At 41.7% G+C, this 14,462-nt stretch overlaps 1 protein-coding gene across 1 annotated transcript in view; it reads right to left on the bottom strand.

Moving 5' to 3' along the window:
• The window catches only part of UBE4A (ubiquitination factor E4A), a 75,397-nt gene that overhangs the window by 28,632 nt on the left and 32,303 nt on the right, over positions 1-14,462 (bottom strand). Inside the window, exons 8-11 of the mRNA XM_073602466.1 lie at positions 5,843-6,034; positions 3,758-4,091; positions 2,566-2,692; positions 1,808-2,115 (exon numbers count right to left, since the gene is read on the bottom strand). Coding sequence (XP_073458567.1) covers positions 1,808-2,115; positions 2,566-2,692; positions 3,758-4,091; positions 5,843-6,034 — 961 coding nt within the window. The remainder of the gene's footprint in view (positions 1-1,807; positions 2,116-2,565; positions 2,693-3,757; positions 4,092-5,842; positions 6,035-14,462) is intronic.

Raw genomic sequence — 14,462 nt, 5'->3', positions numbered from 1 at the left:
TAGTCATCTTCTTATAGCCTAGGCCATCTTTATGTAGAGCAGCAATTCTTTTTTTCAGATCCTCAGAGAGTTCTTTGCCATGAGGTGCCATGTTGAACCTCCAGTGACCAGTATGAGAGAGTAAGAGCGATAACACCAAATTTAACACATAAGCTCCCCATTCACACCTGAGGCCTTGTAACACTAACGAGTCACATGACCCCGGGGAGGAAAAATGGTTAATTGGGCCCAATTAAGAAATTTTCACTTTGGTGTGTGCTCACTTTTGTTGCCAGCGGTTTAGACATTAATGGATGTGTGTTGAGTTATTTTGAGGGGACAGCAAATTTACACTGTTATACAAGCTGTACACTCACTACTTTACATTGTAGCAAAGTGTTATTTCTTCAGTGTTGTTCACATGAAAAGATAGAATAAAATATTTACAAAAATGTGAGGAGTGTACTCACTTTTGTAAGATACTGTATATAAGTACTTGTGGACAGCCATGTTTTTTCATTATGTAGGCAGGCTCTGCTTTTGTTTAGCAATGTTACACTATAGCTGTGCTTCATTACAGATACTTACAACATGAATCTACATGTCACCCAACCCACTGAAAAAATGCACTAGCTGTGTGTCAGGAAAGCATAGTGATGCCAGAGTGATAGAACAGAGCCCCCTGTAGAGGTGAATCTACAGACCTCTACATTTAATACAACAAAATATTCAAAGCAAGCATGTACAAAAATGTGAAACACGTGTATTGATAAAAGGGAAATTAGGGTAAAGATTACAATAACTCTCAACACATGCTCACTGAAAACACTATACTTTCCTCTTATAGGATAAAAGAAAGAGTAACTGCAACACATTCAAAACAGGCTAAAAGTATCAAGGATATAACAGAAGATTAAAATTTGGCCTAGCTCTTCTCAATCTTTTTTCTGCCTGAGCTGGTAGATGAAAGGAAAAAATAATTACAAAGTTATGCAGAAGTATTAAAACTCAGTAGAACAGTAAAGATCTTGAAAACAAGGGCAGTTAAATAGTCAGTTCCTGACTTTGTGCCTGTCCACTAAAAACTCTGGCATTTGACATGTGAGTGACTGAGGTTGGAACTTAGTGCTGGGTCAGGACATGGCATAAAATGATTGTAAACCTATTTTTTTTTAAATAACAAAACAGGTTATACTTACCTGCTCTCTACAGCGGTTTTGCACAGAGCAGCCCAATCCTCTTTTTCTTAGGTCCCCTGCTGGCGCTCCTGGCGCCTCTCCCCTGAAGAGTGCACCCCATAGCAAGCAGCTTGCTCTGGGGCACTTGTTCGGGCTCGATCCTGAGCTGCGCTCTGTGTGTCCATTGACACAAAGAGTGCGGCTCCACCCCGCCCCTCTAAATGGCTGCCAATGGCTCCAGCTGCTGCCTCTCTGTCCAATAAGGAGAGAGCAAACAAAGCTGCTGCTCTCGCCCACAGCACTGGATTGAGATCGAGCTTAGGTAAGTATAAGGAGGCTGGGGGAAAGCTGCATACAGAAAGGTTTTTTACTTAATGCAGAGAATGCATTAAGGTAAAAAAAACTTATGCCTTTAGAACCACTTTAATATGAACTTGGAAAGAGGCTAAGATCCTGTGGACAGCTGGAGCATAACATCTAAGACCTCCTTGAGGACGCAGGGATCAGGTATGATCAAGCACAAGACACCTGCACTTCAACACTGTAATTACCTAAGGCACTCTTTGTCTCAAGACAGGTTAACTGAAAGAAAGGTCAGTGGAAGTTGCAGCACTTTAAATTGCAGCTACTCACATATTAGAGAATGTTACCTGGTACATAGGCCAGGGCACTGTGCTGTACATCCTGCAGAGGAAAGGCGAGTGGAATCAGTTCTGTGCCTCGATTACCCAATGCGATTTGCACCAGCAGGACTGCAGTAGAGACTTGTAGATGGAGGCAGTTCTGTAGGGTCTGGGGTTCACTTAGAGATGCTTTCAAGCACAAATAAATTGTCATAAGGCGCTCAAACTGTTCTCTTAGGTTCTCTGCACCAGGACTGCCATTCTGCTGGGCATCTCTCCATGCTCCTTGCAGTCTGTGCAGGCTTTGGTTCACTTTTACCATTTGCTCATGCAACCTGAAATCAGCATTTAAATAAGTATTTTATTCACAATCCTACACAGCCTTAAAATAATAAAATAAAACAAAACAAAACATTTTCAGCTGTATTAGAAGATTAACACAGAACAATGCCGCAGTGCAGTACACCAATACTAAAGGCTATGCTTTTGCATCCAACACTTAATGAGATTTCTTTTTAACTGAAACCAACAAAGAAAAATGTAACGGCACAGCTCTTCATTACTAAAGACCATGCTTTGCTTTTGCTTACAATTTTTTTAATTCACTTTTATTTTAACCCAAACCAACAATTCCATATAGTGCAGATAAACACAAAATTACTGAAAGACAAACACTTCTAAAGCCACAATTTGAGGCCATGTTGTTGAATCATTTGTAGCAGCTACATAATTGTTCCACCATTTCACTCACCCTATGCCCAAATGAAAAGCTATTTTTCATGTACCTGTGAAAGCCTAAATGAAGTGTGTACTGCGTGAGCACCAAGTTTTCTGTCACTAAGTTGAAGGTCGGAGGAAAGTCTGGCTGCTGGTCATCGGCTGTTGGAATCAAACAAGTCTCTTTGTTGAGTCCTATATGGAGAAGAAAAATGGCAAAGTTAAGTATATAGGAAATGAGGGTACATTAGATAAGAAGGGTAAGGATTGGGTAGATAGAAAGAAATACTTATTTTTTTAACTTGAAATGTTAAAACAGTTTAGTTTTTCTTTTGTAGGACATTAAGTATAACAAAAAGGCATTTTTGTAGGTTTTGGATAGAGTGCAGAGGGATAAAAATGCTTGTCAGGTTTATTGCTGTCTGGGTACCCATTAGGGAGATTCGCCCTCTCTATTTGTCCTGGTAACCATTATCATTGAAAGTAAAAGAAAACCCAAAATTTTGGGTTGTCCCCAGAAAAGTAACAGAGAGGAAATCTTCCAATGGGGACACTAGTTCTGGTGACCCTGGGACCCCCCGGGATTTCCCTTAATTTGCAGAGATTTCCTCTCAATTTCTGTTTGGCTATAGGATAGAAGTGAAGGGAAATCTCCACAATGGGATTAAGATGGCAAAAAAAAAATCTGAAAGGGGTTATAACCCTCCCTTGCTCTATCCGAAAAAAAAAAAAAAAAAGTTGCCTATAGTTCTACTTTAAGTGTAACTAAAGGCAAAATTCTTTTTACTTAGCGTTGGATAGAGTAGAGAGGGATTAGAACACCTTTCAGTTTTAATTGTTCCCCGTTTAGGAGATTAGCCCTGTCTATTTGTCCTCTTCATTGTAATCATCAAAGTGAAAGTAAAGGAAAATCCCAAATTGTGGGTTGACACTAGAGGAGAAATCCATTCCAACCCATTCTGCATGATATCACCTGTCTTGACAAAAAAAGTTGGCTGAACAGTGACTGTAGTTAATCAGCTGCAGTCATTGTTCAGCTATTTTGAGAGCTGGGTGTCCCAAGCAATACATGGCATCTGGATATTCATCGATACACACTGTTTAGCATGGATGAGGAAATCTATGGATTTCTATGAAGATATCTTTAAGTGTATGGTCAGCTTAAGAAAGATATCACCATTCTTATATAAGAAATACAACATTAGATACAGCACCTCCAATAATGAAAAAGAGGACAACTTGTACATTGTCTGTGCTCACCCTTCATGTGGACATTCCAGGTCCTTCGTTCCTCTTCACTGATCTCCCGCAGAGCACAGTAAGTGGAGTTAAATGTCAGCAAGCGAGCAGATTTTGGCTTACAAAAAGGTTGGCACAAGCGAAGTAAGGCAGCACCCAAGTTTAAAAAGAAACTATCGGAAGCATAGGTCTGAAGGAAAATTTCAGGGACCTGGCTGGCCCAAATTTTAGCACGCCCAGCATTGGCATGTAGACAGTTCCCTAGCCATAACAAGATTTGGTGCTTGGTATCTGCAGATAACTGAAGGAGGTTCTTCAAAAGCTGATGAATCTTCTCATGAAACTGAGCCATGAACTGATCAAGAGAGAAATGACAAAAGATTTTATTTAATAAGTAAAGAGTTACATACAACGTGCAGCTAACCAAAAATGATCAATATATATTCTGTCTTTAAACCAAATTCCATATTTCCACATATTTGAACTTATTCTGCTGTTTAAAAAGAGCCCTAAAATCTTCTATACAAAACATTCACAGGTTACTAAGAATCAGAAAATGAATGAACAGTGTGTTGAACTTATGCATTTACAATTTGAAGAACACGATGGTTCTGATTCATCAAGCTACAATATAGAATGCTGCAAAATTGCATCGAAAGTGATATTATCACAATGTAACACAATGCAAATGTCACAGCCAATTCACAAAGGATCTTCCCTGAGTGTAACAATAATGTGCAAGGCCCCTTTCACGCGGTTGTTGCGATCTGCCTGTCAGTCCATGTATTCCTATGGACAGGTGGGAGTAAATGGGCTGGTGTCCACTTACACCTGCCTACTCCCAAGTCGGCTAAAAAACATGTAAGAGGACTCCAATCTCCTCCGTTTAGGTGGAGCGGATTGGAGGTAGCCGGATGTAAACGGGCAGTGGAGTCCGCTTACTCCCAGTCCTCCATAGAGCTCTGGGCTCTGTCCGCTCTGCAGAAACTGAGTGGACATGTAATCCACCCGCTCTGCTCCGATCAGCAGGGGGATCAGCTCAGAGATCTCCTGCTGACCGCAATAGAGTCCACCCCCTGTGAAAAGAGCCTAAGTGCTAGGATTGCTTTAGAATAGAGTTTCTCAAACTTTTTACCTGGGAAGAACCCTTGGCAAAAAGCTTGAAATCTCAGGGAACCCCAGAAATAACGTTCACATCTATAGCTCACAGAACACTGGTGTGATCAAGCTGTTGATTTAACAACATTTTTTTTTTAAACAGTATTAATTAAAATCAATATTAAAATGTACCTATTTAATGTGAAACTCATGCTTGCTATTTTCTGCACAGATGCTCAATTTTAGGTGAAACTTGAGATAAGTAGTGTACAGGGCACATTACATGAGGGGCAGCAGGTCACATTACATGAAAGCAGGGCACATTATGGGGTACACAGCAGGGCACATTATGGGGTACACAGCAGGGCACATTACATGAGAGCAGGGCACCTTATGAGGCACACAACAGGGCACATTACAGTAGCAGTTTTCTTCATATGCAGAGCAAATCAGGGAAGTGCCTGTGATGACTCCTTTTGTGGCTCATTGTTCCTTGCTGGCCCCTTCTCTCTCATCCATCACATGTCATGTCATATCACATTCAAGCACCTGGGATAGACAGAAGGGGCCAGAGTGAAACAGTATGCCACAACCAGCACTATTACAGATGCTTCCCTGCGTCGCTCTGCATGTGTTGGCAGTGGGGATGCGATCTACCCATCAGATGCCTGTGATTGATGGGTAGATCGTGGTGGTACCCCTGGGCACCTCTTTGGGAACCCTAAGGTTCTGCAATACCCTGGTTGAGAAACTCTGCTTTAGAGTGTTAATATAAAATCTTTCTCCTTCTGAGCCATGTAGGCTGTTGGCCCCTATGGCTTTAGTACCAGTGGGTATGTGGACCCTGCTATGCCGATACCAGCCCAGATGATTATCAGCATTGGGGAAATGCTTTCAAAAGAGGTTGCAAAATGAAGTGCGTTTTCTCTGATCTGGTTTACGACAAGAAGAAAAACAGATTGGCAACCTTTAGTAAATTGGGCTCTGAAAGGATTGTTATTGTTTTACCTGGTGGATATTTGATTCTTGGACTTTTATCTCCTGCGAGCTGGAACGTGATGGGTTTACAAAATATCCATGATTTTCTACCACACCAGGGGTACGCAATAAGCAGGAAATGCTAAGAATTTCACCCAGTAAAGTCTTTTGGTATTGATGTCCATTTGATATATCTTGAGGCTGAATGTGTTTCACAAAAACCTACATAAAAGAAAAAAAAAATAACTTTCTGTATACAAGGAAACCACAGCATGAGCGAACAATTCCAGTGTCACTGTAGCCAACTATCATCACCGAAGTTATTTTATTACTGTAATGGAAATTGTTACCTATATTGCAATGTTTTCAACAAACAAAATTGCTAGTTCAATGAAACCGTAAGCAGATTTAAATCAGAATTTCAACCAAAAATAACAAGATAAAATAACAAAAAAAGCTTTTGGCTACAACCCTTTTTTTTTTGGTAGGTGTCCTCAGTCTGATGGCCAGCATCATTCAACCCACTTTCTTTGATCCCAGGTTGCCCTGGACCTGCCCCAGTCTGTGACTGGACAGTGAAAGGAGAAGCAGCCCAGTAATGAGTTAATTTCTCTGGCAATCTGCTTTTACCTCCTATCAGCATGCTTCTTGTCTGCATTTAAGCTGATTGGCTCCTTTTACTGCACTTTCCTCTCACACTACAGCCGTGGCCAAGGGTTTTGACAATGACGCAAATATTAATTTTCACAAAGCCTGCTGTTTCAGTGTTTTTAGGTCTTTTTGTCAGATGTTACTATGGTATACTGAAGTATAATTACAAGCATTTCATATGTGTCATAGGCTTTTAATGACAATTACATTACATTTATGCAAAGAGTCAATATTTGCAATGTTGACCCTTCTTTTTTCAAGACCTCTGCAATTCACCCTGGCATGCTGTCAATCAACTTCTGGGCCACATCCTGACTGATGGCAGCCCATTCTTGCATAATCAATGCTCGAGTATGTCAGAATTTGTGGGGGGGTTTTTTTGTTCACTCGCCTCTTGAAGATTGACCACAAGTTCTCAATGGGATAAAGGTCTGGGGAGTTTCCTGGCCATGGACCAAAAATGTCCATGTTTTGTTCCCTAAGCCACTTGTTTATCACTTTTGCCTTATGGCAAGGTGCTCCATCATACTGGAAAAAGGCATTGTTCATCACCAAACTGTTCTTGGATGGTTGGGAGAAGTTGCTCTCGGAGGATATTTTTGTACCATTCTTTATTCATGGCTGTGTTCTTAGCCAAAATTGTGAGTGAGCCACTCCTTTGGCACAGAAGCAACCTCACACATGAATGGTCTCAGGATGCTTTACTGTTGGCATGACACAGGACTGATGGTAGCGCTCACCTTTTCTTTTCTGGACAAGGTTTGTTCCAGATGCCCCAAACAATCGGAAAGAGGATTCATCGGAGGAAATTATTTTACCCCAGTCCTCAGCAGTCCAATCCCTGTACCATTTGCAGAATATCAGTCTGTCTGTTCCTGATGTTTTTCCTGGAGAGAAGTGGCTTCTTTGCTGCCCTTCTTGACACCAGGCCATCCACCAAAAGTCTTCTCCTCACCTGCCTGCTGCCATTCCTGAGCAAGCTCTGCACTGGTGGTGCCCCGATCCCGCAACTGGATCAACTGTAGGAGATGGTCCTGGTGCTTGCTGGACTTTCTTGGGCACCCTGAAGCCTTCTTCACAAATGCAGTGGAAATGTTTTTAATGGAATTAAGTTCATTTTCATGGCAAAGAGGGACTCTTCATAACATTCTGGAGCATATGCAAATTGCCATCATAAAAACTGATGCAGCAGACTTTGTGAAACTTCATATTTATGTCATACTCAAAACTTTTGGCCACAGCTGTACAGTCCTGAAAACCTGACACAGCCTGGGACCTTGGCTTTTAAACTAATAGTGGGGCCAAGAAAACCAGCTCTTATGAAGGTCTGCCATTTAAATGTGTCAGTGGTGATGCTAGGGACAGTGGCTGTATGCTGTCTAAAAGGATCTACTACAGGGATTTTTTCTAGGCAGCGATGGTTGAGTGAGCATGTCTACTCCTGGATGTTATTTTATATGACAAAGCAAGTTTGTCAAGAATATTTGTGAGTACCAGTCTTTACTATTTTTAATTAAAGCAGAACTAAAGACAAAACTTATTTTTGGATAGAGTGAGGGATGATTATAACCCCTGCCGGGTAGTTTTTGTTTTTTGCCATCTGTGTTTCATTGTGAAGATTTCCCTTCACTTCCTGTCCCATAGTCAAAACAGGAAGGAGGAGGAAATTGACGGTATTCCTGGTTGTCACCAAAGTCACCAGAACTAGTGTTCCCATTGGAAGAGTTCCCCCATTACAATTCTGGGGACAACCCAAAATGTGGGATTTTCTTTTACTTTCACTTTTGATGATAATGGTAAACAGGACAAATATAGACGGCGAATCTCCCTAATGGGGGCACAGACAGTAATAAAAGCCTGGCAGGGTTTCCAATCCTTCTCTTCTCTATCCTTTAGTTATACTTTAAGGTGTAACAGGATGCTTGTACACTTTCTGCTTTGTCTTTGGTATTTTATAAAGACCTCAAGTCATTCAGTATTAAAATTACAGCTACAACAGTGAACATTTATCTGGAAAGACATAATTCAAAGTTTCCCTGCAGCAAGATTATTTCCTTCTTTCCACTTGAGCGCTGACAGTTTGAATCTAATTACAGCCTGGCTCTGCGGGAACTGCTAGAGGCTGACACCAAGCCATGTTCAGTTACTTGTACTGCTTTTATTAAAAAACATTAATTTAATTATATATTTATGATTACAGAGCTGCATCCATTTGTGTTTTTTTAATTCTTTATTTATAGTTTTTTGCAGGAATATAAAATACACTGAGTGTCAAAAAGAACAGTCACAAGGTCTGACGGGAAACCTGCGGAATGGCATCAAAAAAAAAAAAAAAAATAGTACAAAAAGCTAAATATATTAGTATCCTTACAATGTTACCAACATAGATCAGAATAACAAGGACAGATATTAACTGAAAGATCCAGATCTATGGAAAGGGTTCGTCTTTCACATTTCAAAGTTAACCGGAAGTTTCAGTATGTTCAGGTATACAGAAATAAAAGAAGACTGGAAAGGGGGGGGGGGGGGGGGGTTTGGGGAGTGGAAACACACAGTCTGAGGTTTGCCTCCACCTCCTACAGACGGTGGTTGTTATTGGTAGTTTCAGTCTCTTAGGGGCAAGACTGGTCATGGTCCTACAGTTCTACTCCAGCTACTATAGACAGGAGGTGTGTATTGGCAAAACAGGAAGCCTATATTTCCTTCACGAGGTGGGATCTGCCAAGTAATTGGAGGAAAAGGTGGAATCAACTTGTGTTTATTTTTTATCTGCCTAATATACAGATTTACAGTTATTTAAACTGTTATCCTAAATTTCAGATCAATCCATAGCTGCATCCTCCATATTTATCACAAATCAGTAGCAAGAGATGTTTTAAAGCTTGAAAAGCAGGTTTGCTATTGATACATTTCATGCATGTAGGAGTTTACAGACTTTAAAGGCCAAGTTCATGTTTTTGGAAAAAAAAATAAAATAAATAAATGCAGGAAAAAATTTGATTTTTGATTTACCTGTAAAACACTTTTTTTGGAGTACATCACAGGACATGTTTTTTTTTTCATGTTCATGACTATTTAGCTGACTAATGTTGCCACCTACAGGTGAAAGGACACTGGCCATAAAATGCTGACTAATGCTGCCACCTACAGGTGAAAGGACACTGGCCATAAAATGCTGACTAATGCTGCCACCTACAGGTGAAAGGACACTGGCCATAAAATGCTGACTAATGCTGCCACCTAAAGGTGAAAGAACACTGGCCATAAAATGCTGACTAATGCTACCACCTACAGGTGAAAGGACACTGGCCATAAAATGCTGACTAATGCTGCCACCTACAGGTGAAAGGACACTGGCCATAAAATGCTGACTAATGCTGCCACCTAAAGGTGAAAGAACACTGGCCATAAAATGCTGACGAATGCTGCCACCTACAGGTGAAAGGACTCTGGCCATAAAATGCTTGCCATAAAATGCTGACTAATGCTACCATCTACAGGTGAAGACACTGGCCATAAAATGCTGACTAATGCTGCCACCTACAGGTGAAAGGACACTGGCCATAAAATGCTTGCCATAAAATGCTGACTAATGCTACCATCTACAGGTGAAAGGACACTGGCCATAAAATGCTGACTAATGCTACCATCTACAGGTGAAAGGACACTAGCCATAAAATGCCGACTAATGCTACCACCTACAGGTGAAAGGACACTGGCCATAAAATGCTGACTAATGCTACCATCTACAGGTGAAAGGACACTAGCCATAAAATGCTGACTAATGCTGCCACCTACAGGTGAAAGGACACTGGCCATAAAATGCTGACTAATGCTGCCACCTACAGGTGAAAGGACACTGGCCATAAAATGCTGACTATTTAAACTGTTATCCTAAATTTCAGATCAATCCATAGCTGCATCCTCCATATTTATCACAAATCAGTAGCAAGAGATGTTTTAAAGCTTGAAAAGCAGGTTTGCTATTGATACATTTCATGCATGTAGGAGTTTACAGACTTTAAAGGCCAAGTTCATGTTTTTGGAAAAAAAATTAAAATAAATAAATGCAGGAAAAAATTTGATTTTTGATTTACCTGTAAAACACTTTTTTTGGAGTACATCACAGGACATGGGTTTTTTTTCATGTTCATGACTATTTAGCTGACTAATGTTGCCACTTACAGGTGAAAGGACACTGGCCATAAAATGCTGACTAATGCTGCCACCTATAGGTGAAAGGACACTGGCCATAAAATGCTGACTAATGCTGCCACCTATAGGTGAAAGGACACTGGCCATAAAATGCCGACTAATGCTACCACCTACAGGTGAAAGGACACTGGCCATAAAATGCTGACAATGCTGTTACCTACAGGTGAAAGGACACTGGCCATAAAATGCTGACTAATGCTACCATCTACAGGTGAAAGGACACTAGCCATAAAATGCTGACTAATGCTGCCACCTACAGGTGAAAGGACACTGGCCATAAAATGCCGACTAATGCTACCACCTACAGGTGAAAGGACACTGGCCATAAAATGCTGACAATGCTGTTACCTACAGGTGAAAGGACACTGGCCATAAAATGCTGAGCAATGCTACCACCTACAGGTGAAAGGACACTGGCCATAAAATGCTTGCCTTAAAATGCTGACTAATGCTACCATCTACAGGTGAAAGGACACTGGCCATAAAATGCTGACTAATGCTGCCACCTACAGGTGAAAGGACACTGGCCATAAAATGCCGACTAATGCTACCACCTACAGGTGAAAGGACACTGGCCATAAAATGCTGACAATGCTGTTACCTACAGGTGAAAGGACACTGGCCATAAAATGCTGACTAATGCTACCATCTACAGGTGAAAGGACACTAGCCATAAAATGCTGACTAATGCTACCACCTACAGGTGAAAGGACACTGGCCATAAAATGCTGACTAATGCTGCCACCTACAGGTGAAAGGACACTGGCCATAAAATGCTGACTAATGCTGCCACCTACAGGTGAAAGGATACTGGCCATAAAATGCTGACTAATGCTACCATCTACAGGTGAAAGGACACTGGCCATAAAATGCTGACAATGCTGTTACCTACAGGTGAAAGGACACTGGCCATAAAATGCTGACTAATGCTGCCACCTACAGGTGAAAGGACACTGGCCATAAAATGCTGACAATGCTGCCACCTACAGGTGAAAGGACACTGGCCATAAAATGCTGACAATGCTGTTACCTACAGGTGAAAGGACACTGGCCATAAAATGCTGACTAATGCTGCCACCTACAGGTGAAAGGACACTGGCCATAAAATGCTAATGCTGCCACCTACAGGTGAAAGGACACTGGCCATAAAATGCTGACTAATGCTGCCACCTACAGGTGAAAGGACACTGGCCATAAAATGCTGACTAATGCTGCCACCTACAGGTGAAAGGGCACTGGCCATAAAATGCTCACTAATGCTAAAATCTACAGGTGAAAGGACACTGGCCATAAAATGCTGACTAATGCTACCGCCTACAGGTGAAAGGACATCGGCCATAAAATGCTCACTAATGCTGCCACCTACAGGTGAAAGGACACTGGCCATAAAATGCTCACTAATGCTAAAATCTACAGGTGAAAGGACACTGGCCATAAAATGCTGACTAATGCTGTCACCTACAGGTGAAAGGACACTGGCCATAAAATGCTGACTAATGCTGCCACCTACAGGTGAAAGGACATCGGCCATAAAATGCTGACTAATGCTGCCACCTACAGGTTAAAGGACACTGGCCATAAAATGCTGACTAATTCTGCCACCTACAGGTGAAAGGACACTGGCCATAAAATGCTGACTAATGCTACCACCTATAGGTGAAAAGACTCTGGCCATAAAATGCTGGCTAATGCTGCCACCTACAGGTGAAAGGACACTGGCCATAAAATCCTGACTAATGCTGCCACCTACAGGTGAAAGGACACTGGCCATAAAATGATGACTAATGCTGCCACCTACAGGTGAAAGGACCCTGGCCATAAAATGATGACTAATGCTGCCACCTACAGGTGAAAGGACATCGGCCATAAAATGCTGACACTTACAGGTGAAAGGACACTGGCCATAAAATGCTGACTAATGCTACCACCTATAGGTGAAAAGACTCTGGCCATAAAATGCCGACTAATGCTGCCACCTATAGGTGAAAAGACTCTGGCCATAAAATGCTGGCTAATGCTGCCACCTACAGGTGAAAGGACACTGGCCATAAAATGCTGACTAATGCTGCCACCTACAGGTGAAAGGACATCGGCCATAAAATGCTGACTAATGCTGCCACCTACAGGTTAAAGGACACTGGCCATAAAATGCTGACTAATTCTGCCACCTACAGGTGAAAGGACACTGGCCATAAAATGCTGACTAATGCTACCACCTATAGGTGAAAAGACTCTGGCCATAAAATGCTGACTAATGCTGCCACCTATAGGTGAGAAGACTCTGGCCATAAAATGCTGGCTAATGCTGCCACCTACAGGTGAAAGGACACTGGCCATAAAAAACTGACTAATGCTACCATCTACAGGTGAAAGGCCACTGGCCATAAAATGCTGACTAATGCTGCCACCTAAAAGGTGAAAGGACACTGGCCATAAAATGCTGACTAATGCTGCCACCTACAGGTGAAAGGACACTGGCCATAAAATGCCGACTAATGCTACCACCTACAGGTGAAAGGACACTGGCCATAAAATGCTGACTAATGCTACCATCTACAGGTGAAAGGACACTAGCCATAAAATGCTGACTAATGCTACCACCTACAGGTGAAAGGACACTGGCCATAAAATGCTGACTAATGCTGCCACCTACAGGTGAAAGGACACTGGCCATAAAATGCTGACTATTTAAACTGTTATCCTAAATTTCAGATCAATCCATAGCTGCATCCTCCATATTTATCACAAATCAGTAGCAAGAGATGTTTTAAAGCTTGAAAAGCAGGTTTGCTATTGATACATTTCATGCATGTAGGAGTTTACAGACTTTAAAGGCCAAGTTCATGTTTTTGGAAAAAAAATTAAAATAAATAAATGCAGGAAAAAATTTGATTTTTGATTTACCTGTAAAACACTTTTTTGGAGTACATCACAGGACATGGGTTTTTTTTCATGTTCATGACTATTTAGCTGACTAATGTTGCCACTTACAGGTGAAAGGACACTGGCCATAAAATGCTGATTAATGCTGCCACCTATAGGTGAAAGGACACTGGCCATAAAATGCTGACTAATGCTGCCACCTATAGGTGAAAGGACACTGGCCATAAAATGCTGACTAATGCTGCCACCTACAGGTGAAAGGACACTGGCCATAAAATGCCGACTAATGCTACCACCTACAGGTGAAAGGACACTGGCCATAAAATGCTGACAATGCTGTTACCTACAGGTGAAAGGACACTGGCCATAAAATGCTGACTAATGCTACCATCTACAGGTGAAAGGACACTAGCCATAAAATGCTGACTAATGCTGCCACCTACAGGTGAAAGGACACTGGCCATAAAATGCCGACTAATGCTACCACCTACAGGTGAAAGGACACTGGCCATCAAATGCTGACAATGCTGTTACCTACAGGTGAAAGGACACTGGCCATAAAATGCTGAGCAATGCTACCACCTACAGGTGAAAGGACACTGGCCATAAAATGCTTGCCATAAAATGCTGACTAATGCTACCATCTACAGGTGAAAGGACACTGGCCATAAAATGCTGACTAATGCTGCCACCTACAGGTGAAAGGACACTGGCCATAAAATGCCGACTAATGCTACCACCTACAGGTGAAAGGACACTGGCCATAAAATGCTGACAATGCTGTTACCTACAGGTGAAAGGACACTGGCCATAAAATGCTGACTAATGCTGCCACCTACAGGTGAAAGGACACTGGCCATAAAATGCTGACAATGCTGCCACCTACAGGTGAAAGGACACT

This window comes from Aquarana catesbeiana, linkage group LG10 (genome assembly GCF_042186555.1).
Source record: "Aquarana catesbeiana isolate 2022-GZ linkage group LG10, ASM4218655v1, whole genome shotgun sequence".
Lineage (NCBI taxonomy): Eukaryota > Metazoa > Chordata > Amphibia > Anura > Ranidae > Aquarana > Aquarana catesbeiana.
This window is presented reverse-complemented; position numbering and strand designations above follow the sequence as displayed.